The sequence below is a fragment of the Oryx dammah genome, unplaced genomic scaffold, assembly GCF_014754425.2.
Source record: "Oryx dammah isolate SB20612 unplaced genomic scaffold, SCBI_Odam_1.1 HiC_scaffold_18, whole genome shotgun sequence".
Taxonomy (NCBI): Eukaryota; Metazoa; Chordata; class Mammalia; order Artiodactyla; family Bovidae; genus Oryx; species Oryx dammah.
This window is the reverse complement of record NW_024070202.1, coordinates 118,077,027-118,102,791: the sequence shown is the minus strand read 5'-3', so window position 1 is coordinate 118,102,791 and position 25,765 is coordinate 118,077,027. Positions and strand designations below refer to the sequence as shown.

General features: G+C 46.1%; 1 protein-coding gene across 3 annotated transcripts in view; it reads left to right on the top strand.

Moving 5' to 3' along the window:
- The window catches only part of LMBR1 (limb development membrane protein 1), a 133,007-nt gene that overhangs the window by 5,009 nt on the left and 102,233 nt on the right, over positions 1–25,765 (top strand). Inside the window, exons 1-4 of one of the 3 annotated variants that reach the window (XM_040260210.1) lie at positions 1,925–2,041; positions 17,078–17,150; positions 19,606–19,645; positions 21,889–22,028. The exons of 1 other annotated variant lie outside the window; for it this stretch is intronic. Coding sequence is in view for 1 of the 2 variants with exons in the window: in XM_040260208.1 (XP_040116142.1) it covers positions 17,078–17,150; positions 19,606–19,645; positions 21,889–22,028 (253 nt within the window). In the remaining variant the exon portion in view is untranslated. Of the gene's footprint in view, positions 1–1,924; positions 2,042–17,077; positions 17,151–19,605; positions 19,646–21,888; positions 22,029–25,765 lie in introns of those variants that run through there. One more of the 3 variants, XM_040260208.1, reaches the window with a different exon arrangement.

Sequence of the window (25,765 nt, the reverse complement as noted above, 5' to 3'; positions counted from 1 at the left end):
TAGATTTACTGACCATAGATTCATAAATTTATTTCCGGGCCTCCTATCCTGTTCCATTGGTCTATAGTTCTGTTTTTTGTGCCAGTACCGTATTGGTTTGATTCCTATAGCTTTGTAGTATAATTTGAAATCGAGGAGTCTGATTGCTCCAGCTCCATTTTCCTTTCTCAGGAATGCTTTAGCTATTTGGGGGTCTTTTGTGTTAGCATACAAATTAAAAATTTTTTTGTTTTAGTTCTTTGAAAAAAGAAATTGGTAATTTGATAGAGAGTGTATTGAATCTGTAGGTTGCCTTGGGTAGAATAGTCATTGTGACAGTATTGATTCTCCCAATTTAAGGACATGGTATATCTTTCCATCTGTGTCATCTTTGACTTCTTTCATCAGTGTCTTATAGTTTCCAGAGTACAGGTGTTTTGTCTCCTCAGGGAGGTTTATTCCCAAGTGTTTAATTCTCGTTTCTATCTTTTGTTGTTAATGGATAGGAATGCAAAAGACTTCTGTGTATTAACTGGAAATATAGTAATATAACTTTTGTTACCTGAACATTATTGACTGGAGATGTATTGATAGGTTTTTAGAGAGTGAAACAATTAACATCGGAGAAGGAATAGGCTACCGACTCCAGTATTCTGGCCTGTAGAATTCCATGGACTGTATAGTCTATGGGGTCGCAAAGAGTTGGACACGAGTGAATGACTTTCACACACACACACACACACACACAATTAACATCACTGTGCAAAGTTGCTGGAGCTTAAAATTGATCAAGGGTTCATTATACAACTTAATGATTGTCATTATCATTCGCATTTTGCTTTGTTAGGTTTTTGTTCCAACCTTGTGTTTATGTTATAAATGTAGAATTTTCAAAAATGACACACTGCAAAATTTTGAGTGAAGAATTTTTCAGAGAGTTTTATGCAGATACTTTCTCTGATTGTTCAAGCAGTATATATACTAGTGCCTCAGGAGATGATCATTCTTCCGACTTTAGTTCTGATTCAAACGATGTGAATATTGGATGAACAAAAAGACAGAAAACCTTAGTGTTTGATTCTGATATGGAAAGTGAAAATGAAATTCATGACAATGGGGAGAATGAGCCTTTGTCTCTACAGAATTGTGGATCAAAGACAACATTTGATGACCGTTGGAAGACTTCACAGGCGTCTCAGGTGTAACTATTGAGTGTGATAACCTGCGACGTGTGGGGGAAATGCCAGAAGTTTTGACTGGCCAAAAGAAAAATTGCCGGCCACAGGCGTTAGTTTCTGCAGAAATTCCCTGGTCAGTAATGGGTTGATTTTGTATGCTGTAACTTCACTAATTCGTTGCTGAACTCAGCGACTTAGTAGTAGTAGTAGTTTTCTGGCAGCATCTTTATGATTTTCTGTGTATAATATCATGTCATCTGCAGATAGTGACAGTTTTAACTTCTTTTCCACTTTGGATTCCTGTTAGTTTTCTTCTCTGACTGCCATGGTGCCAGTTCTTTACATTATTCAACTTTTTTTGTTTTGCCAAAAAGATAAAATACACATAGCTTACAGTTTACCATTTTTGAGTGTGCCTTCAGTGACACTGAGCACATTTGCACTGCTCTGAATCACCACCATCCATCTCCAGAACTTTATCGCCATTCCAGACTGAAACTGTTCCCTTCGATCAAAACTGGTTCCCCGCTCCTTCCAGCTCCCGGTAACCACCGCTCTACTTTCTGTCTCTCTGAATTTTACTGTTCCAGGTAACTCATGTAAGTGGAGTTGTGCAATATTTGTCCTTTTGTGTCTGGCTTATTTCACTTAGCATATTTTCAGGTTTCATCCATGTTGAGGGATGTGTCAGAATTTCCTTCCTTTCTAAGGCTGGATAAAATTCCATTGTGTGTACAGCCTTGTTTTGCTCATCCGTTCACCCATCAGGGGACCTTCGGGTTGTTTCCTGGCTACTGCGAACATGGGGGTATGAATACTTGTTCCAGGCCTTGGTTTCAGTTCTTTCAGGGATATGCCCAGAGTTTGAATTTCTGGATCTCACGGTAATCCTGTGTTTAGTTTTCTGAGGAGTTGCCGTACTGTTCTCCACAGTGGCCGGACCATTTTCCATTCCTAGCAGTAATGGGCCAGTGCTTCAGTTTCTCTGTATCTTCACCAACACATGTTGTTTTCTGTTTGTTAAAAAGGAGTAGTTATCCTAGTGAGTGTGCAGTGGTATTTCATTATGGTTTTGATTTGTGTTTCCCTGATGCTTAGTGATGTTGAGCATTGGTTTATGTGCTTTTGGACATTTGTGTATTTTCTTTGAAGGAATGTCTCTCTAAAGCCCTTTGCCCCTTTTTGAATTGGGTTATTTTGTTGTTGAGTTTTGGGAGTTCTTTATATATTCTGGATATTAATCCCTTTGTGATTTGAAAATGTTTTTTTTCATTCTGTGGGTTGCCTTTTTACTCTAAAAGGTGGTGGACTAAAGTTTCAAATTTTGGTGAAGCCCTGTTTTTTTTTTTAACTTGTTTGTCATTGTTGCCTGTATTTTTGGTGTTCTATGCAAGAAATTATTGCCAAATCCAGTGCCATGAAGATTTTCCCTTATGTCTTCTTCTAAGAGTTGTATAGTTTTAACTGACATTTTTGAGGTCTTTGATCCACTTTGAGTTAGTTTTTTGTATGTGGTGTAGTATTTAATTTTTAAAAGCTCATGTAACAATCTTACTTTAGTTTTATGAATCTTTAATATTATGAATATTTCAGAGTTCTCTTGTCAATTACTATAATGGTCACATTTAGCTGCTACTGTGAGGTGGTAATGATTCAGTTACTTTCTTCTTTTCGCTGTCTTTTTATTTCCTTTTCCTTTGGATCTCAGGTGCACAGAATTAGATTACTCTTTTAAAACATTTATTTGTTTCTTTTTGGCTGTGCTGGGTGTTTGTCGCTCGAAGCCTTTTCTCTCGTTGGGGAGCGTGGGGGCTCCTCTCGAGTTGGGATGCACGGTCTTCTCATTGCAGTGGTTCTCTTGTTGCAGAGCACGGGCTCCAGGGCGCATGGGCTGTAGGGAGCATGGGCTCCAGGGTGCACAGGCTGTAGGGAGCACAGGCTCCAGGGCGCACAGACTGTAGGGTGCATCGGCTCCAGGGCGCACGGGCTGTAGGGCGCACGGGCTCCAGGGTGCACGGGCTGTAGGGCGCATGGGCTCCAGGGCACATGGGCTCCAGGGCGCACGGGCTCCAGGGCGCACGGGCTGTAGGGAGCACGGGCTCCAGGGCGCACAGGCTTCAGCAGTTGTAGTACCTTCGGACTGGCGCACAGGCTCAATGGTTGTGGCACACACAGGCTTAGTTGCTCTGAGGCATGTGGGATCCTCCTGGATCAGGAATCAAACCTGTGTCTCCCGCTTTGGCAGGTGGATTCTTTACTACTGAGCCAGCAGGGAAGCCCTGTGACTGGCTATCTTAATAGATCATATGTGGAAGGAAAAGCCTCTGGAATAGGAAACGGCAAACCGCTCCAGTATTCTTCCCTGGAAAATTCTGTGGACAGGTGAACCTGGCAGGCTGCAATCCATGGAGGAGCAAAGAGTTGGACACGACTGAGCAGCTGAGCACACAGGGTGAACAAGATTTGGGTGAGGCTCATGCTGCGGTTGGTAAAGCTGCAAGTCATTCAAATTAGCCAGGGTAAAGATGTCCAGTCATTTTTATGCTTTGGACAGAGTTCACATTTTTTGTCTTTGTTCAGACATAACTACAGAGTGATCTTATTTATTCTTTATCCATTATGGTCACAGAGTGGCCTTCTCTGATGTTAATGTTTTCTGAAGTTGTTTATTTTCCATGGGCGAATCATCAAGTCCTAGCTGGGAGTACCTGGCTGTGAGTAGCTAGCCAGTTTCAGAGTTCTAGTTACTAAGAGAATCTGATGTAGCTTTGTTAACTTAATGTCTAGATCTTAAAAGAACAAGTTGATGGGGACTTTTTCCTTCATATTCTGTACTTGCTGTCCAGGAAGTTCCATGTTTTCAAATTTTTCCAGGGCTGGCTACCTAAGTTTTGGGGCCCAGTACAAAATGAAAATACGATTTTCATAGTCGAAAACCAGAGGAAAATGCCATTAAAGTTACAATAATCTTGTATTAGTTTCAATCAATTAGTACTGCTAAGTAATTCAGTTATATCTACTTTTTTTTTTTCTGACTCTTTTCCATTATAGGTTACTGTTGTTTAGTCACTAAGTCATGTCCGACTCTTTGCGACCCCATGGATTGTAGCCCGCAAGTCTCCTCTGTCCATGGGACTTCCCAGGCAAGAATGTTGGAGTGGGTTGCCATTTCTCCAGGGGATTCCTTAACCCTGAGCCTCCGGGGAACCCCTATTATAGGTTATTACAAGATATTTAAGATAGTTCCCTGTGCTATATAGTACAAACAAAAATTGAGGTAAGTTGTTGCTAATAGACCTGCTTGACAAGAAATTTTAAAAGTAGTTCTGAAGAGAGAAGGAAAATTAGGTAAGAAACTCAGATTTACATAAAAAAAGAAAAAGTATTCAGAATAAATTAAAGTTAAATAAATTTCTTATTTTTAATCCAACATATAGCAGTTTATTGAAAGTGATAACACCAGTGTATCCAGTGATTAGCTTGTGGATAAGTAAAATGAATGACAGTAACGTGATAGGGACAGCTGGAAGAGATTGGGAAAACTCTGTAAGGTAGCTGCACTACCTATGAAGCAGTATAGTGTATTTAATTGTTAATTCTAGGGCAGCCAACAAAAATATTTATAAAGAAGTGTAACTGTTAGGCTAACAGAAGAGAGAAAATAGAATCACATAAAATCCTCAGTTTAAACCAGAGATGGCAGAAAAAGACCAAAGACAAAAATCTAAATAGCATGGTCAATGAATAGAAAATTGTTGAAAGTATGATAACTATTAAAACAACAATATCAGTGATTACTTTAATGGTCTAAATAAATCACTTAAAAGATTGTCAGAGTGAGTTAAAACTCCCAAGTGTGTGTTGTCTATAAGAAACCCACTAACTATGAAGACACAGGTCTATTAAAAGTGTGTTACCCTGGGAGCTGCTGGTGGTGAGGAATCAGTTTGCCAGAGCAGGAGATGTCAAAGGCTTGGGTTCAGTCTCCGAGTGGGAAATCCCTTGCAGTGGGAAATGCAACCCACGCCAATACTCTTGCCTGGAGAATCCCATGGACAGGGAAGCCTGGTGGGCTAGAGTCCATGGGGTGGCAAAGAGTTGGATATGACTGAGCATGTGTGTGCGTGTGCACGCACACACACATACACACACACACATTAAAAGTAAAGGGATACAGAAAGATAGACCGTGTTAACCAATCAAGAGAGCTGGAGTAGCTGTTAATTTCAGACAAGGTGGACTTAGAGCGAGGAAGATTGTCAGGAATTAAAGGAGCAACACATACTGATAAAGGGTCAGCTTTCTTAAAGGACATAACAGTCCTTAATGTGTATGCGCGTAACAACATAGCATCAAAATACATGGGGCAGAGACTAAGTGGACCGCCAAAGGAAACAGACAGGTCCACTAACATAGCTGCTGCTGCTGCTAAGTCGCTCAGCCGTGTCCGACTCGTAGCGACCCCATGGACCGCAGCCCGCCAGGCTCCTCTGTCCATGGGATTTTCCAGACAAGAGTACTGGAGTGGGGTGCCACTGCCTTCTCCAACTAACATAGCTGGAGACTGCAACACCCCCTCTGTTGGTAATGGGCAGATCCAGTAGGCAGAAAATCAGTAAGTGTATACATATATAGTTGAACTAAATAATACGATCAGTCAGCTGGATCTAATTGACATTTATAGACGCCTTCATCCAACAATAGCACAATGTACATTCTTCTCAAGCTTGCATGAAACATTCACGGAGATGAGCCACACTTTATAACACACCTTAAAAGCAGACACCACACGACGTCTGCTCTCACACCAGAGTCCAGGTGGAGTACAGATTAGTAACACAGATAGAATGGGGGAGCTCTGAAGTGCTTGGAAAGGAGAAGGAACCCGGAAGGAGATCAGCCCTGAATGTTCACTGGAAGCACTGAGGCTGGAGCTGAAGCTGCAGTCCTTCGGCCCCCTGATGGGAAGAGCTGACTCATTGGAAAAGACCCTGATGCTGGGAAAGATTGAAGGCAGGAGGAGAAGGGGACGACAGAGGATGAGATGGTTGCATGGCATCACCGACTCGATGGACATCAGTTTGAGCAGGCTCTGGGAGTTGGTGATGGGCAGGGAAGCCTGGAGTGCTGCAGTCCATGGGGTTGCAAAGAGTTGGACACGACTGAATGACTGAACTGAACTGAAGCTATCTAAGATAAACAGGAAAAACACAAATTACTAGAATCAGAAAAGAAAGAGCAGCTATTGCAGATGATTCCATTAGCATTGAAACGATACTGCAGGATATTATGAACATTTCTGTGCCCACAGATTTGAAAACTTAAGATGAAATGAACAAATTCCTTCAAAGATAGAGTTTGCCAGAGCTCACACAAGGAAAAGCAGATAGTTAGAGTAGGTCTGTATCTACTAAAGAACTTGAATCAACTGTTAACTTTCCAAAACCAGTGCCAGATTGTTTGGCTGGTGAATTCTCCCAAATATTTAAGGAAGAAGTGATATAAATTCTCTGCAATCTCTTACAGAAAGTAGAAGCAGAGGGAAAACTCCCTAACTTACCCTGTGAGGCCAGTATTACCCTAATGCCAGACAGAGACGCTGTAGTGAAGGAGAACTGCAGACTGGTGCCTGTTTGAGCAGATGCGCAACTCTCCCAGAAAACACTAGTAGATGGATCCCAGCAGTGTACAGAAGAACTATGCGCTGGTGGAACTATACTACGAAAGCCACTTAATGTAGTCTGCTACATCGACAGGCTAAAGAAGAAACATCCTAAGATGGTATCAGTAGAGCCAGAAAAAGCATTTGACAAAATCCAGCATCCATTCAGGATAAAAACTCTCAGTAAACTGGAAGTAGAGGGGAACTTCCTCAGCTTGGTAAAGAGTATCCACAAAATACCTATGAAAAGTGTTAGTCGCTCAGTTGTGTCCGACTCTTTGCGACCCCATAGACTGCAGCACGCCAGGCTTCCCTGTCCTTTACCATCTCCCAGAGTTTGCTCAAACTCATGTCCATTGAGTCGGTGATGCCATCCAACCATCTCATCCTCCATCGCCCCCTTCTCCTCCTGCCCTCAGTCTTTCCCAGCTTCAGGGTCTTTTCCAGTGAGTCAGCTTTTTGCATCAGGTGGCCAAAGTATTGGAACATCAACTTCAGCATTAGTCCTTCCAATATTCAGGGTTGATTTCCTTTAGGATTGACTGGTTTGATCTCCTTACAGCACCACGCTTCAAAAGCATCAATTCTTCGGTGGTCAGCTTTCTTTATGGTCCAACTCTCACATCCATATATGACTGCTGGAGAAACCATGGCTTTGACTATATGGACCTTTGTTGGCAAAGTGATGTGTCTGTTTTGTAACATGCTGTCTAGGAAACAGTTATAAAGAAGCTGAATATTCTGCTGCTGCTTGCATCGGTACTGTTGGATCTTGGTTCCATACCCCTGGTGACAACTTGGGGCTCATCTTACAGCTTTATAGTCACTTTCACATATTGAATAGTTGAGTCCAGTCTCATCTAAACTCTCACCTTTCATCCAGTTCAGAGTGTCTTCCCTTTTCCCTGATCATACCTGATTGAGGCTGAGAAACTAGCAGTGGAAAGGGAGTGTGATTTACTCAGTTTACTTTAAAATTTTATCAAGGCACTCAGCAGGATTCAGGAGAGTGTCAAGATAGTTCCTATTTGTGTTAGTACCTCCAATATACCTAAAATATATTAAGTATTATACATAGTTTAGGAGATTTTGGAGACAAGTTTTATTTCCATGAAGCTTTCAGTAGAGATCATTGCTGTGCTCCAGCCTGTGGGGATCCAGGAGGAGCGAGGCTGTGTGGTTGGAGGGGCTGCGAGTAGGAGGAGGAGCCCAGATGACGAGTGACACTGCCCTTCCTTCGTGTTTTCTCAGACGGGTTTCGGAATGGATTTAAAGGACTTCTTGCTCATGACTTGCGTTGTAAGAATGTATAGAATCTGAAAAATCTCAAGAACAAGTAATAAAGTGTAATATTGTAGATGACATTAATGAACTAGGAATTTGCTGCGTTAATCTTGAGAGATGGAATATTTGCTCCTTGTTAAATGTCTCAAGTGCTATTTTTTGTGAGGAAATACTGTTTCTTCTTTGTTGAAGCACAAGTTGAAAGGCCTTGGGCAGTTTATTGTGATAGGCCTAGTAAGTTGCTGTGAGACTGGATGTCAGCATGTGCTTTGTATTCAGATTAAGTGTGGAAATAGAGCGCTGGCCATTTTGATGTCTCTGTTTTGAAAGGTGCTTGTTGCAATTACAGTGAGGCAATAAACATCTTTGTACATACATCCTTGTGTACATATGCAAGTATATCTGAGCAGAATGCTTGCAGCTGCTAGCAACAAGAATACAATGTGTTTTTCATCAAGTAGGGGTTTCAGTTCAGTTCGTTTGCTCTGTCGTGTCCGACTCTCTGCGACCCCATGAATCACAGCACGCCAGGCCTCCGTGTCCATCACCAACTGCCGGAGTTCACTCACACTCACGTCCATCGAGTCCGTGATGCCATCCAGCCATCTCATCCTCTGTCATCCCCTTTTCCTCCTGCCCCGAATCCCTCCCAGCATCAGAGAAAGTCTGAAGGAATGATGTATTTATACATGTTGCAACATGAATTAACTTTGAAAACATGCTTAGTGAAAGAAGCCAGACACAAAAAGTCAGATATTGTATGATTCTTCTGTATGAAATATCCAAAATAGGCAAGTCCACGGGGCCAGAATTCTCTGCTGGCTGTGAGGGGCTTGGGAAGTGGTGTGCCAGAGTGGGGGCACTTCGCGCTTCCCTGGTGGCTCAGACAAGCCGCCTGCCGGGCGCATTGGCCGGGTGCAGTCCTGGGTCGGGACGGTCCCCTGGAGGAGGGCGTGGCAGCCCACTCCAGTACTCTTGCCTGGAGAATCCCCACGGACAGAGGAGCCTGGCGGGCCACAGTCCATGGGCTCACAGAGAGTCGGCCACGGCTGACTGATTTAGCATGCTCGCAGAGCAGTGCTTCATTACTCGTTGCATGTTTAGTTTTAAAAGTGTATCTTGGTGCTGCGCCTTTTGGTGCATGGAGATTGCTTCCTCGTTATGGGTTATCCCATTGTGGACAGAGTGCCCCAGTTTGTCTTAATGCAGCCTTGTCTGAGGGGAAAAGAATGTGACATTTTAACTTTGTTGTTAGCATCTGCTTGGTATGTCTCTGTTTATTGTTTTGCCTTCATCCCTCGGAGTCACTTTATTTTAGCTATGTCTTAATCTGAGAGTTTCCTTTTAGTAGTTTGTTTTATTTACAATTATGATTTTAATATTTTCATCTTTATTATGTTATTATTTTCGTAACTGTGTTTTCTTGTGTTTCACTACATAGTCTGGCTCTTAAGGTAATTTGAAAGCATTATACTTTTAATTTTAGTTACTGTTTGGTTCACTTAAAGGATACTAAGCATCTCTGATTTCTGATTTCACAACTTTAAGATAAAGCCAGGTCTGCTGGCTCTGCTGTAGAATGAGACTATTGGCTTAGTTACAGTTTACTTGTCTCCTCTCCCAGGATTTTGTTAGAAACCCTTCAGTGGTAGCTCTCCTTGAGGCCATTTGTACCCATTACTCTTAAACGATGTTTATGCCTATAGTCATCTTAAATTAGCTGAAGCCCGTCAAGTCTTAAATGAAAGACTTGTAGTACAGTTTGATTCTAATGCACTAGTTTGAATTTAGGTTCAAATCTTACACCTGGAATTTAAGTATATTTGCTTGTAACAATTTAATATTATAGATTTTTCCCAACATGTGAAAGATGAGTGTCCTAGGAAAGCCTTCCTAAGCTGAAATGGCACAGAACAGAGAAGCAGTCACTTGCTCACAGACACACAGAATAAACCGATGAAGCCCAGATACTCATAGACACCGTTCACAGCCTTGATGGCTCAATGCTGGGATGCTGACTGTGGTCCCCGGGGAGGCAGGAGCTGGGTGGGGCTGCTCACGGCTGGGGTGGACACCGCCTCTGTATAGCTCAGTAAGACATGCTGAGCTGAAGGAGATGTTCGCTTTTCACTTTTTTTACCTTTCCAAAAGCTGAAGTGATATAAAGCAGACTTTATGAATACCTCTATTAGGTCACCTGTGGCTGGGAACTCAGCTTCCAGATGCCTGGCCATTCTTGCTCATCATCAGGACTGAGGCCGCGGGCCCCCGTGCGTGCCGCTGCTGCAGGCTCGGCTAGCCCTGTGCTCCCCTCCCTGTCTGGGGAGAGGAGCTCTGTCTCCTCAGAGGGCCCTCGGAGCCATCCTCTCCCTTTCTGCCGGCACGCCTCACCTCTTGAGGCGAGGAGCTGCGGTGCCCCCTTTTTTTCTCTTTTTGTCCCCCTGCCGGCACGCCTCACCTCTCGAGGCGAGGAGCTGCAGTGCCCCCTTTTTTGGTTAGGTATTTCCTTTTGTCCCCCTGGAGGGAGGAGAATAGGAGGCCCCGCCGTGCCTTGTTCTCATTTTACCCGTCCCTGTGGGTCTGTCTCTGCTAAAGATGTGCTCATTTGAGAAGGAGCACTTGCTCCTGGACCCGTCTTTGGAGCTAGAGAAGTAGTCTGACCAGTTCTGTGACTGTTTTGTTCCAGTCTTATACAGTTTATATTCATAGAAGCTTTTATTTCCAAAGTAGTAAAATGTCCGTTTGTTTTTATAATTGTTAGCCTTACTCTGCTCTCAGAGGGGTTGCTTTCCGTTAGTCTTGTCCATCTCAGGCCATGCATTTTGGTTCCTCGATTTCTGTTTGTCCATTAACGTTCGTGACTTCTCATGTACCACTTTGCTGCACAAACATCTTGGGACTCCTGAAACGACTCTTCTACTACCAGCTTTACTTACTAATTTTAAAAAATCCTAAAGCATGCTTTAATCACGGCTTTCTATTCTTCCAACTTCCTTGGGCAAGTCCTTTTTTTGCAGCTGCTTCTTTCCCGGGAACCTCAGTGGATTGGCATGTCCACTCCTATCTGTCACTTGGGTTCACTTTTCTCCCAAATCTACTTAGCTTTTATGGCCCATTATTTCACTCACTCTTGCTGATGCCCTAAACCAGTGGTTCTCAAACAGTGGTCTAGGGGTTTCTGAGGGTTGGTGGTTAAAACCCTGGGAGAAGATTCTGGCTCTACTCAGAAATTATAGACAAGAAAAATATTTAAAGGCCAGCAGGAAAAGGGAAGCCAGTTAGTGATGGAGTCTGGGAGAAGAGTCAGAGAAGGAGGAAGATCGCTGATGTCAGAGTGCTACTTAGAGGGCAGGTGAAACCGTGAAGCGTGGTTTGGCTGTCGGTTCATCACCGCCTGCCGCCAGAAGTGCTTTGAATTGGTCAGTGGGTGTGAAGTGAGCTAAGTGGTTGGAAGAGTGAGTGAGTGGTGGTGAAAAGTGGAAGTCCACAAGTGGAGGCCGTAAAGGGGAGGACAGAGAGCAGGGTATGGGAGGGAAAGAGGAACTGGTTGGCCAGGTTGTGATGTCGGGCTCTCTGCCCCACAGCCCCTCGCTCTCGCCCGTTTTGTGAGTACCTGGTTGTGTAACAGCCTGGAGCGCTCACAGCACTGCACGGGCGCGGCGTGATGCACCCCTGGGTCACGGGCCGCTCTTGTCCTCTGAGCATGTGGAAGCTCCAGCTGAAGAGCCCTGTGTGCGCGTTATGGCTGCGATGTGGCAGGTCAGCCCCGAGAAAGTGCAGCATGGCTGCCTGCGCTTGCTGGGCGGCCATTAGAGGATGGGCGTGTCTGCAGTGCCTGCCGCTCCTCGGGTCTCCCCAGCCTCCCCGCTTGCGCCGCGCCCGCCCTGGGCTCAGCGCACAGTGTGAACCGCGAGGCGGTTGGCATGGTCAGCACGGCAGCCAGCAGGTGGAGCTGCCCGAGGCGCCAGTGGACGGAGGCCACCAGCGGCCGCAACAGCGGGTGTGGCACCAGGTGGCCGCGGCCCCCTCGGCACGGCCCCTGCTGGGAGACGGGGAGCAGCGGACGGCTCACTGGCTACCATTCAAAAGGTGCTGTAGGCGGGGAGTTCCCGTTTGCTCAGCGAGGTGGCACGGACTTCTCATGGTGGTGGATTATAGCTTAGCCCCGAAAATGATAGCTGTACCTTGTCTTGGGATCCCGGAGAAGCCTCCAAGATGGTAGTGACAGCTTATGCGTGCAGTGAACGGTTTCCCACCCAATTTTGGTCTCCGGAGGAGATTTAACTCTGGGACCAAAGACGGTCTCAGTCACTCAGAGCTTTGTGTGGTAGAAACTTTATTAAAGTGACAGTGGCAGAAAAAGCTGCTGACATAGACCGAAGAAGGGGGTGGGAAGGTCACCTGCCTTGCTAGTTTAAGCAGAGCGTTCTGTGCTTTTCTGCTAGCTGCTGAGAGTAGAAAAGTACCTGAAGGCTGTAAAAGTTTTGCCCAGATGCTTTCCTGTAACATACATCCTGGGATGACACCAACACAGGATTAGCCAGAAGGAACCGGTTAACCCAGGGCCCAAGGCTGCGGAGGCTTTACCCAGACTGTCTCCCTTAAGGAGCAGAAGCCTGTCCTTGAACAAGAGATACTGCTGCCTACGAGGCCCACGTGTCTAAGGTAGAAGAATGTGAAATAGAAAGAATGTTTGCCTCCTCCTTAAAGGGGCCTCATGTGGACTCCTTACCAGCCTGTCTAAAGTGAACTCTCTTGCTGGCACTCTGAGGTGGATCTTCCCGACCGGCCGGAAGGCGGGTTTGGACGGTGCCCTCTGCGATGCTGCGCGGCTGCACCAGTTGCAGAGACTCGCTGGGGCAGCGCCTGTGTGCACTGGGGCACGAGGTGCACGGCCCTGAGGACCCAGCTCCTCCGACAGGGAAGCCGTGGGCGACGACAGCCGTGAGCGTTGGGCGGCCCGCGGGCCCCCGGTCGGCAGCGAGGTTGTGGCGCAGCAGAAGGGAAAGCGTGAGAAGCCTGTGGCCCAAGGGGCGTCCTCGAGGGGCGTCCTCAGGTGGCCCCCAGGGTGGCCGGGCTCGCGATGTGCCGACCACGCACTCAGCCGGAGCGGGTCGACTTGGGTAAGTGGTTTCGGCAAAGGCGAGGGGAACCCTTGGCAGCACGGCTTTTGTGAATCTGAGCACAGGGGTGGACAGTATCATTTGTTCTGGGGATGAAATGGAATGGTTGGCGTCTATAAGCACTCTCCCCTCACTGAGACAGAGGCTGTGGAACTTCACGGGACTGCAGGCCGCTGCTTGTTGGTGAGGCCCGTGGTGCGGCCCAGTGGAGCGGCAGTGTCGGCGCCCGCAGCGAGAGGCTGGGCGGGAACATGAGCTCGCCATGTGGGCTGTGACCCCGAAGATACAGACTCGTGATGTGCGCCGTGAATGCCGCAGAAAGCCCCTCTTTGAAGGTGAAGGAGTGGGCCTGGTGCCTGTGGAGGGTTTAGTGGGTCCTTACGGAGAGAAGTAGAGGGTAGCATGGGAGACCCCGTCTTGCCCGAAGAGGGCCTGAGCTGGGAGGGGTGCCTTCTGGGAAAAGTGCTAGTCACTCAGTCGTGCCCGACTCTTTGCTCCCCCATAGGCTGCAGCCCATCAGGCTTCTCTGTCCGTGAGATGTTCCCGGCAAGGCTACTGGAGTGGATTGCCATTTCCTTTTCCAGGGCATCTTCCCAACCTAGAAATCGAACCTGGGTCTCCTGCATTGCAGGCAGATTCTTTACCAAGTGAGCTACAAGGGAAGCCCATGTACACGGATACAAACGTGGGCTGATTGGTGCAGAGGCGTCCTGTGGAGGCCTGTCCCAGACCTGGAGCGGTGTGTACTCTGAAGGCCCGTCCCAGACCTGGAGCAGTGTACCCTGAAGGCCGTGTCCTGAAAGGTCCGGGTTCCTCGCCAGGGGAAGACTGCGGAAGACAGGCTGCATGTAGATTGTGAAGTGAGAGGCCCTGAGGGGGTGGAACGTAGGGAGAGAGGGCAGTTGGCCAGGTGGCGGTGGTCAGGCTTTCTGGCCCCACGTTGTGTAGACACGTGCTTGTGTAACAGCTGAGCTCACTTAGAGCTCTGCACGTGCACACCATGATGGGCCCGCCTGACCGCCGGCCACTGTCGTTCGGAAAGCGTGGATGAGCCCCTCCTGAACAAGCCCTTGTGGTGCGTCACGCCCGCGTTACGGCGCATCTGCTGGGTCCGCCACGAGGACACGCCTGCTGCTGCGGCTGCTGCGGCTGCTCTGCCGGTCAGGAGAGCGGGAGCGTGCCTGTGGTTCCCGCGACTCCCTGAATTGGCTTCCAGCTTCCCCGCTTGCGCCTTGCCTGCCATGGGTTCAGTGAACAGGGAGAAGACAGCGAGACAGGTACCTGTTAGAGTCTTCACGCCTGTGATGGTTCCTGGGAGCTCAGCATCGGAGGATCAGGCTCTCGTCTCACGTTGTGTAACATCGTCGGGCTTCCTGTGTTGCTTCGAGTTTTGGCTTGGGCTTGCCTGGAACGTTAAAGACCATTTCTTGACACGTTTGTTTAAACTTTGAACGCCACCTCTGTGGTGTTCTCCACGGCGTTTACGTCCGACCATCCTGTGTGCCGTGTGTATGTCTGTCCCACCCTCATGGGCGGTTCATTTGATGTGCTTGCTTCTCTTTCACTGAGAAAACGGAAGCCGCCCGCGCCGCTGCCGCCGTCTCCCTGCCACCTGCCGCGGGACTCGGGTGCCCTCGGCCCCTGCGTCTCCTCCTCCCTTCACTGCGCATAAATGCGTGTCTGTGGCCCCTCAGCTCGAATGCCTTTCTTCAGAGCTTCGGCCTTTCCTGCATCAGTGAGTAAGCGGTAGATCATTCCAACAGTTGTGTAACTGCTCTCATCTTAAGGAAATCCCTCTCGAGAGTCTGTTTCACATTGCCTTGGTTTGCTGCCCTTTATTATAGAACTCCTGAAAGGAACCACTTGCATTTTGTTCCAGGTTTTCTCCCTTCTTGATCCATTTCATTTCAGTCAGGGTTTCGTCTCCACCCTTCCAGAGGGACCGCTCTTGTCAAGGTCGCCCATGACCTCCATGCTGCGAAGCCCGGTTGTCAGCCCTCAGCCCTCATCTTACCTGACCCGTCAGCAGCACTGGGCACGGTCGCTGGTTCTGTCTTCCTAGATAAGCTCTCCACTTGGCCTTTGGCGCCTGGGCCTCTCCGCCGCTGCTTCTCCGGCAGCCCTCGCCGTGTCCTTGTGTCGGGCTGGCTCCCCGTGCCGGGCGCCGGGGCTCTGCGCTCGGCCTCTCTCCCGCGGTGCACCCCCACTGCGGTGGGCAGCGCGCTCGGTCGCCCGGCGGTAAGTGCTGTCTCCTGCTGCTGAGCCTTTTCTCGCCCCGAGCCTGGAGCCTCCCACTGGACTGTGCAGATTTTTATATCCGGCTGCGCGTTCAGCAGTGTAATCTCGCCTTCCTGTTTCTACCCCCAAACTGCTCCTCCCGTGATCTTCCCTGACTCGGGCAACGGCGGCTCTCCCTTTGCAGTTTCTCAGGCCGAGAGCCCGATGCTCATCCCTGCAAGTCCTGTCAGGCCTGCTCTCAGAACCTCCTGCCTCATCACCGCCACCGCAGAGTCTACGCGACCTCTCCTCTGGATTGTCGAGTAACTCCTGATTGTTCTCCCTGCTCCTGCTGTTTCCCCTTCCTAGTGTATTTTCCACGTGTAACCGGACTAAACCCTTTGCAGTATGTCAGATCCTGTCACTGCCCTGCTGCGCGGCTGTTTACTGCCTAGACCAAGGTCATTCTTCGTCTTATGGCCTCCAGCCCTTCTTCAGAAATCCACATACAAGGGAGATCTCTCGGCTTTATCATCCTCTGGAATGGTTTCATTTGAAAGTCTTCAAAATATTTCTGGTGTGGTCCACAGTTCCATTAAGCCTTTATTTCAAGCATACTTGGCCGTTAACTCTCATGAGGTCTCCCGTTCCTTCACCCATCCTTTTTTGCCTGCCATACCCTTGATAAGATAGAAATTAAAAGGACTTTAATATTGAAAAACTTTTTTTGTGCAACTGCTGTTTGTTTTGACATGTGGTGTAATTATTGAATAATCCTCACCCCCACATTGATTTGTGAGGCCTCTTGTATGTATAACCATGGTACCTAAATTTAAAAAAGTTAAAAAAGATCCTGTCTTGATTCTGGCTGTGTGTGGGGCTCTTCGGTGCTCTGCATGGGCTTTCTCTAGCTGCAGTGAGCAGGGGCTGCCGCTCGTTGTGGCCGACAGGCTTTTCCTCGTGGTGGCTCCTCTCGTGGAGCGTGGACTCCCGGGGCACCGGCTCCAGTGGTCGCAGCACACGGGCTCAGTGGCTGGGCCTCGCAGCCTCTGGTGCACCGGCTTGGGACTCGCAGCCCCGGGGCCCGAGAGCGAGGGCTCAGCAGTGCGGGTGTGTGGGCTTAGCTCCTCCACGGCGCCTGTGTCTCCTGGACCAGGTATCGAACCATGTCGCCTGCACTGGCAGGCAGATTCTTATCCGCTGTAACACCAGGGACGCCCACATTTTCCTATAACTGAATCTCTCCCATTGATTGTCAGGTGTTGGTGCCGGCATACTCTTTAAATGTCATTGAAACTTCAGAGTGTGTTTTAATATTTGGTGGGGATAGGAGCATCTCATGAGTGTACTTTTCAAAATTGTCAGTGATGGTCTCGTTCTTAATAATAGTTCCATGACTTTAAAACAACTTGGTCAATTTATGAAAAGAAAAATGTTCATTGGGCTTTTTTTCTGGAATGATTTTAAACTGAGCCGACTAGCTTGTATAAGTTAATACTTCATAATACTTTTTATTAGCTCAAATTTTTACTATGTGATAGATTAAATTCTTTTTCCTTATAAATACCAAAGACGTATTCCGGTTTACTTAGAAGGTATGAAACACTGTGACTGTGCTGGACGTTCCGTTTCAGATCTGCTTCCTCCTCTTCGCTGTTCTCTACGTCGTGTCCTACGTCGTCATCACGAGGTACAAGAGAAAGTCAGGTGAGCAGACACCCGCTGACGGCAGCTCTAGTGCCATGCGGTCTAGACCTGTCCGTGGCCGCGCGGCACCCGTCCGCACGGCTAGTGTCTTCATTATGCCTGTGACTGCAGCAAGCAGTGGCCTGACACTAAGAGCACTGAAAATAACCTCAGGGAATCTGACTGCTTGCAGGCTCAGTAGTCAGACCCAGGTCTACTTCGTAGCCCTGAGCCCTTGTTTATCCTCATTCTTACATTCAACTAAGAATAGCCCAGGGCTCTTCAGTGTCTGGGAAATTCCAGAGTTTATGAGGATGTTTGGTTCCTCAGGTCTGAATTTGAACGTACTCACCCCTGTCACCCCCACCCCATTCTTTCTGTCACTACCAGAATATTGTTTCTTTCTAAAGTGGTGTAGAATTTAGAGTGTCCATAATACCCAGATGGTGCTAGTGGTGAAGAACCCGCCTGCCAGTGCAGAGATGTAGAGAGACAAGGTTCGATTCCCGGGTCAGGAAGCTCCCCTGGAGGAGGGCGTGGCACTCCAGTGTGCTTGTCTGGAGAATCCCCCTTGGACAGAGGAGCCAAGGGGATTCCGGTGGGCTATAGTCCACAGGGTCGCAGAGTCCAGTGTGACCAACCGACTTAGCACGTATGCATAATACCGTGTAACATTCAATTATGTATCATGTTATTCTTTTATTTTTTCATATGTATCCTTACCTCACTGGGGGACCATTATATCTTTTTTAAAAATGAATTTTGTGCTGATTTATTCACAGATTTTTATGCCAGAGTTTTGTAAGTAACCATTGTTTTTTTTAAATAAAATAACTAGTTACTGACTTCTGTTAAATTTGAGCTACTTCTTTGAAATCACAAGATTTCTACTTGTAATGCAAGGCTAATAGTAGGTCCCATGTGAATATTTAAGGATTTCATATATTAAAGATTCCTTATGTTACCATATTCAACTTTCAGAATTTTCAAAGAAATCAGGAAATAGTGCTTGCTGTAGTGCACTGCTTGGCTTTGTGACTGGACTGAAATACTCTTTGGATTCCTTAATCTCTCAAAATTTTGAAGAACTGGGGTCCAAGACAGTATCTTAGCTGCTTTAAAAGATGTCTTGGCGTCAAGCTTCATAGACTGTGTGCATTGAACAAGGGAGAGAGAGAGAATGAGTGAACAGGGCATTGCTTAGAGGGGGTTCGGGGGTGATAAGCAGGGAAACTGGAGATCTACTAGGCGTTTCCACAGGAGAGTAATGAAGACCCTGGACCTGGTGGGTAGAGAATTGGCGATAGAACTGAAACGGATGTGAAGCTGTTAAAACACTCTGCAGGATTCTGTGGTTGATTAGATGTAGGTACAACAATATAAAAATTAATTGTGACAATTGGTACTTTGTGGTCCCTCTGGTTGTAGAAGTATTTTGGGCAGCCAGTAATTAAGAATAGAGTTTGGACTAAGAGAATGGCCCAAATACGCCATTGTCACTGAAGCCGGTGGGTACTCAGAATTCCGGAGACCCACACAGAGAGCCTTTGAGGACAACCCCAGTGAGGTATTGAGGAGAAAGAAGGGCTGGGGTGTTGTGTAATATTTTTGTAATTGGATCATAGTTTCCTTAGCTGGTAAGATTATGTGGGAGGACTAAAAAGATGGCCAACCGCCATGAGAGAGGGAGAGGGTAGGGTGAGGAAGCACCAGAGCAAGGGCCATCTGCTCCTTGAGAAAGACACACAGCATAGTGTATTTCTGTCTGTAACTGGAACAAAATGACGCAGTGTCAAGGCAGGGGTGTACAGGGTGGTTTCGGGTAAAATCCGCATTCTCACCACTACTAACAATAGGCTCAAAGTATAGAAAAGTGTGTGAGTTCTAAGATTCTGAATTTTAATTTCATAATAAATTTTTTTTTTTTTTTGGCTATTATTAACCAGGGGCTTCCCTGGTGCCTCAGATGGTAAAGAATTTGCCTGCAATGCAGGAGATGTGAGTTTGATCCCTGGGTCAGGAAGATCCCCTGGAGCAGGGAATGGCAACCCACTCCAGTGTTCTTGCTTGGAGAATCCCATGGACAGAGGAGCCTGGCGGCCCGCAGTCTACGGGGTCACAAGGGATTGGACACAACTGAGCTGCTGACACACATTATCAACCAAGAAATTTCATCCATCAGCAGTTTCACTGACTTCCTGTAACAGTCAACTTGAGTGTGGTTCCAAGGCTCTACTGAGCTTTATTTCCCTGAGCACTGAAGGTTTGGAAGACTTTGATTTACGTATGGGAGTTTGTTAATCAGGATTGATCAGTCACAAGACTCTTGCTGTTCTTTACCCGTATTCTGTCCTATCTGATTTAGTGAGATTAGAGTTGGAAAATTGCTTCTTCAGGTTTATATTTTATGTTTTATTAAATTAATGAAGCATTTTGTTGGAAGATAAAAATATTAATGCCTTGAACGTTTTTGCAGATGAACAAGAAGATGAAGATGCCATAGTCAACAAGATTTCGTACGTATCTTAATGTCCAGTTCTCCTGTTTCTAATTCTAGAGTCATGAATTTTCAAACCTTAATACTGCCCTGTGGGCAGAAATATGGAAAAAATTCACCTAAAGTATTACAGCAACTTTAAAGTATTATAGCAGCTTTTTCAAGAAAGTACATGTAAGCAAACACGTGGGTCATTGTGGACTGATTACCTGTTGAAATTTGCTTGCTTGAGGAGCCAGCAGAAGGTCTTGGCCGTCCCTTAGCCACTCTCAGCCCACACCAGGAAGTCCTGCTGGCTTTGTCGCCAGAGTCTGTTGCAGTTCAGAAGGCGCTGTTTCTAGAACTGCCTTCAGTTCTGAGGAACGCTTCTGCAGTTGTGTGAGCAGCCACCATGTCTGCATTTTCTGGCTTGACCCTGGGCCCTGCTTTGAGGACCCCTTGTTGGCATTTAGCTGTGCCGCACCAGCCTCTTATGGATGGTTCTGGCCACTCAAGGGCAGCAGATGGTATGACCCTGTTTTGTATCTCTAAGGCCAGTCACAGTACCTTCTAGAAGGTTTTTGATGTAAGGTCCACTGCTATATTTACAGTGACTATATATTCAGGATTTCTGGGTAACTTTTTGATTTCAAACCATTTGCGTGTCCTCATACACTTAGTCCTTGGCCACATACACCTCCTTGCTTTAGGCTTGGAAGCCACGGTGGGCCTTTACAGCTGGGTTGCTGGCCAGTGTGCTGAGGGTCAAGAGGCAGAGGGGCTGGCAAGGCTTCATGGGGCAGAGGACGCAGAGGGGCCCCGAGGGAGAGGGCCAACTGCCCGACACACGGAGCCTGAGACCCGCTCCCTGTGAGGAGGGCGGGTGAGCCTGACAGTGTGTGGGCCCTGTCGTGGCTGGGGGGCTTGGGAGGGTGGGTTGGGAGTCTCGTGCAGGGCCTGGGGGCAGGGCCTGTGGGTGCGAAGGAGGGAGCAGAGGTGGCCGTCACAGGTGGAGGACAGAGATGAGGTCACAGGAGGTCAGCTGGGGGGTAGGTGCCCCAGCTGGCAGTACACTGAGGTGGAGATGGGGCCCCGCTTTTCCCAGCAAACCGGCTGAATATCCAGCAAAACCACTTGGTAAGCCTTCTCCTGTGCCAGAGTTGAATTGTATTTTTGACATGTATCATATGTGTACATTAAAAATTTATCAGTCATTTGCTAAACAGGGGAGGTTATCTTTGGCTTTTAAGTAGGAAAACACTTCTCTTGGTTGCCACAAGATGGCACTGGCCTCAAAGTTACTCTATTAGATGTGTTTTGCGCATTTTGTATGATTTTTTTTCCCTTACATGTATTTTCACATTCTTTCTACATTAAATTTAATGGAATGGATATTAAATTAAAATTTCATCTCTAATTTTAATGAGGGAGGTTCCATTTTCCTTTGTCTTTATAGTCTTCAAAAAACTTTAAAAATTAGATATTAAAATTTTAAGCATTTTGGATGTGTATAACTAAGAAAGTGAAAGCCCCTTATGGGCCCTCTCCTAGGAGTTGTTATATATTGTGCTAGATTTTTTTTTAATGTACCTCTTTCCCTGTGTGAAAGTATACATGTTGGAGGAGAGGGATGGGAGAGAGAGCATGGTTTATATTTATTGTCTGTGCTTTTTCTTTTTAACTTTTAGACATTTTCCATATTACACATTTTGAGCTATCCTATTTTAAAAAATGACAAAATCATCTTCTAAATATTGTTAAATAGTTTCCTACAATTTATTATACAGTTTATTTAACCTTCACCTATTTGAACAGATAGTAGACCAGTGGCTTTGGAAGTTTTTCTTCCAGAAATGACCATTTTAGCTTAAGTCATTTTTCATACAGTTTTCACAAGTATTTTTCACCTGAAACGGTTGTTGCGTTGCTCCTAGCATATATTGCCAGCATTGTTAATTAACTGCAGTTGTGAAATAAATGCTTGAATTTGAAAGAGGAATGACACTCCGTTTATCCTCCATCAGCGTGTGAAGCACGCTGTCTCCAGCCTATGTCTGCTTTAGGCCCACTTGGTGGGCTCAGTGGTCTTTCCACAGGTGAGTTTAGAGTTGGTCTAGGTTAACTTCTGGGACCGTATGTACGCCGTTTGTCTTCCAACTGCACATACCCGGTGAGGCGCGTGCTCGCCCTTTCCGGATGTGGAGCTGCAGAGCTTGGCCCGCCTCTGGTGGCTTCTGCAGCCCCTGCCTGTTCACCTCTGCTGACGCTGTTGTCCCCTTCCAGGTTGTTTCTGAGCACCTTCACCCTGGCAGTGTCGGCTGGAGCGGTCTTGCTTCTACCCTTCTCGATAATCAGCAACGAAATCCTGCTTTCTTTTCCTCAAAACTACTATATTCAGTGGCTGAATGGCTCCCTGATTCATGGTTAGTATATGTGTCTTAATATAATCACAGTTAGTGTTTTCATTTTATACTGTACTGTATTTAAAATTTTTCCCTTTCTTATTTTCCGTAAAAATATGGGTCTTCCTTCAGTAAACTATTTGAGTCCTTCATAAAATCAGAAAATCAGATTTTACTTACTAGTCTGATTGTTAGTTGTGAAAAGCTTTTCTACAGGAAGCAGCATTTATACTGTGATTTTGTTAAATACATTTTCATTTAATTATTTAGCAAGAGAATTTTGATTTATCTGGATATGTCAGAACTCAACCTCCATTTCAGACCTTAAAAAACAAAAGCTTACCATCGTTTCTATTTTAATTATTTGCTGTTTATTTCTTTATCATTTCAGAATGTGTGATAGAAGGGGGAAAAACTGTTTTGTCAAGGACAGACTTTAAAATTTGTTGTTGTGGTGGTTGGGTTGGTAAGTTTTGTCTGACTCTTTGTGGCCCCATGGCCTGCAGCACACCAGTCTCCTCTGCCTTCCACTGTCTCGCGGAGTTTGCTCATACTCATGTCGGCTGAGTTGGTGATGCCATCCAACCATTTCTTCCTCTGTCGCCCCCTTCTCCTGCCTTCAGTCTTTCCCAGCATCAGGGTCTTTTCCAGTGAGTCAGCTCTTTGCATCAGGTGACCGAAGTATTGGAGCTTCAGCTTTGGCCTCAGTCCTCCCAATGAATATCCAGGGTTGATTTCCTCTAGCATTAACTGGTTTCCTCTCCTTGCTGTCCAAGCGACTCTCAAGAGTCTTCTCCAGTACCACAATTCAGAAGCATCAATTCTTCGGCACTCAGCCTTCTTTATGGTCCAACTCTCACATCCATACATGACTGCTGGGAAAATGGCTTTGACTGTGTGGTCCTTTGTCAGCAAAGTGATGTCTCTGCTTTTTAATATGCTGTCTAGGTTGGTCATAGCTTTCCTGCCAAGGAGTTGCAGTCACTGTCCACTGTGATTCTGGAGCTCAAGAAAATAAAATCTGTCACTGTTTCCACTTTTCCCCCTTCTATTTGCCACAAAGTGATGGGACCAGATGCCATGATCTTCGTTTTCTGAATGTTGAATTTTAAGCCAGCTTTTTCACTCTCCTCTTTTACCTTCATCAAAAGGCTCTTTGTTCCTCTTGGCTTTCTTCCGTAAGAGTGGTATCAGCTGTATATCTGAGGTTTTTGTTATTTCTCCTGGCAATCTTGATTTCAGCTTGTGCTTCATCCAGACCAGCATTTTGCATGATGTACTCTGCCTAGAAGTAAAATAAGCCCGGTGACAACATACAACCTTGAGGTACCCCCTTCCCAATTCTGAACCAGTCTATTGTTTCATATCTGGCTCTGACTCTTGCCCTCTAACCTGCATACAGATTTCCTGGGAGGTAAGTAGGTGGTCTGGTACTTCCACCTCTTGTAGGGTTTTCCCATTTTGTTGTGATCCACACAGTCAAAGGCTTTAGCATAGTCAGTGAAGCAGAAGTAGATGTTTTCCTGGAATTTCCTTGCTTTCTCTATGATCCAGTGAATGTTGGCAATTAGATCTCTGATTCCTCTGCCTTTTCTAAATCCAGCTTGTATATCAGGAAGTTCTCTTTTCATTTACTGCGGAAGCCTAGCTTGAAGGATTTTGAACATTACCTTGCTAGCATGTGAAATGAACACAGCTGTATGGTAGCTCTCAACATTTTTTGGCATTGCCATTCTTTGGGATTGGAGTGAAAACTGATTTAAAAATTAATGTGGTTAAAAAATAATGACTTATTTTGGCAATGTGGTATATTGCTTTGAAGCAAAATAGATCTGAATTTCAGTCTTGGCTCTGCGATTTTCTGGAAATGTTTAATGAGGTAGGACATTTTAATTTGTGAAATGCATACAAAGATCTAATACACATATCTTTGTCTGTATTTCATTGTCTTTTGCTCACCTTTTTCCATACTGAATTATGTTCTCTCTGTATATGTGCAGCACAGCAGCTGTTTATCAGACTTTTGCAAATACGGTTTTCTGGCCATCTTGCTTTTCACCTTTGTGGTTTAGGCTGCAGGCGTCTTGCTTGTTGTGTGTCCAGCCTTTTTCTCCCTTTGGTTTCTGTGCTCAGAAGGTGATCTCCCCTCATGAGGTGACAAATACTCCTTTTCTTCTTGTTCTTTAAAAAAATGGTTTCGTTTGCACGTGACTGTTTAATCCATTTAGAGTTTATACAGATAACTACCTTTTTCTTACCTCTTTGTGTTTGTGTTTAAAGAAATACATATTTTCTGTAGAAAATTTGGAAAGCAAAATTTATAGTGAAGAAAATTAGTATTACAGTTTAACAACCCAGAGAATTACTGTGAATACTGGACTGCAGCCATGAAATTAAAAGACGCTTGCTCCTTGGAAGAAAAGTTATGACCAACCTAGATAGCATATTCAAAAGCAGAGACATTACTTTGCTGACTAAGGTCCGTCTAGTCAAGGCTATGGCTTTTCCAGTGGTCATGTATGGATGTGAGAGTTGGACTGTGAAGAAGGCTGAGCTCTGAAGAATTGATGCTTTTGAACTGTGGTGTTGGAGAAGACTCTTGAGAGTCCCTTGGACTGCAAGGAGATCCAACCAGTCCATTCTGAAGGAGATCAGCCCTGGGATTTCTTTGGAAGGAATGATGCTAAAGCTGAAACTCCAGTACTTTGGCCACCTCATGCAAAGAGTTGACTCACTGGAAAAGACTCTGATGCTGGGAGGGATTGGGGGCAGGAGGAGAAGGGGAGGACAGAGGATGAGATGGCTGGATGGTATCACCAACTCGATGGATGTGAGTCTGGGTGAACTCCGGGAGTTGGTGATGGACTGGGAGGCCTGGCGTGCTGCGATTCATGGGGTCGCAAAGAGTCGGACACGACTGAGCGACTGAACTGAAACCCTTGAATATTGTATGTGTGCATCTGAACACATAACTAAATAAATAATGAAATGGAACCCTAATGGAATTCAATAGATGAGAAATTTTCCCTTTTAAATTTACATTTCTTTAATTACTAGTGAGGGTAGGCATTTACAAAGCACATTTATCGGTCATTTGCGTTTGTTTTTTAGTAAATTGCCCCCCTGTATTTCTTGTGTCCATTTTTGCAATTTTTAAAGTATTAACTGTCAGGTTAATTGCAAATGTTTCCTTCCCAGTTGGCCTTTAATACTGCTTATCCTGTTTCTTGACAAGAAGAATTTTGCCCCCTTGGTCTATCGGGTATTTTACACTGGGCTTGTGCTTTCTGTCAGACTCGAAACTGGAAACAAATGAGTCACTGACGCCCTGAAGAGCACATGAACTCAGTAAAGTTAGGGCTAATTGTTCAGTGAACAAAGAGAAATTACTCCGTTCTTGTTGCTTAGCAGTTGAACTCAAGCAAATTAAAGTCTTTACTGAAATTGACGCAGGAAGTAGGCCATGCGCTGGGAGGCCAGCGCGCAAGGTGGGACACCGCGCGGGAGCCGGGCGAGCAGGCCTGTGTCGCCGCGGCTCAGAGCACCAGCGGCACTTCTGGTGGACACGCGTAGGCAGCAGTCTGCTGCTGACCAGCAGTTAGCTCATAGATGCCTGCGCGTGGCTTTGGCACATGTCAGAAACGCTTGTTGAGGCTGCTCCCTTGGGCCTCCCTCTTCATGAAGCTGCGGTCTGTGCTGCACGCATTTTGAGGATTGGGCTCCAGGTGCTTTCCCAGAAGTGCAGGTCTCAGTCCAGG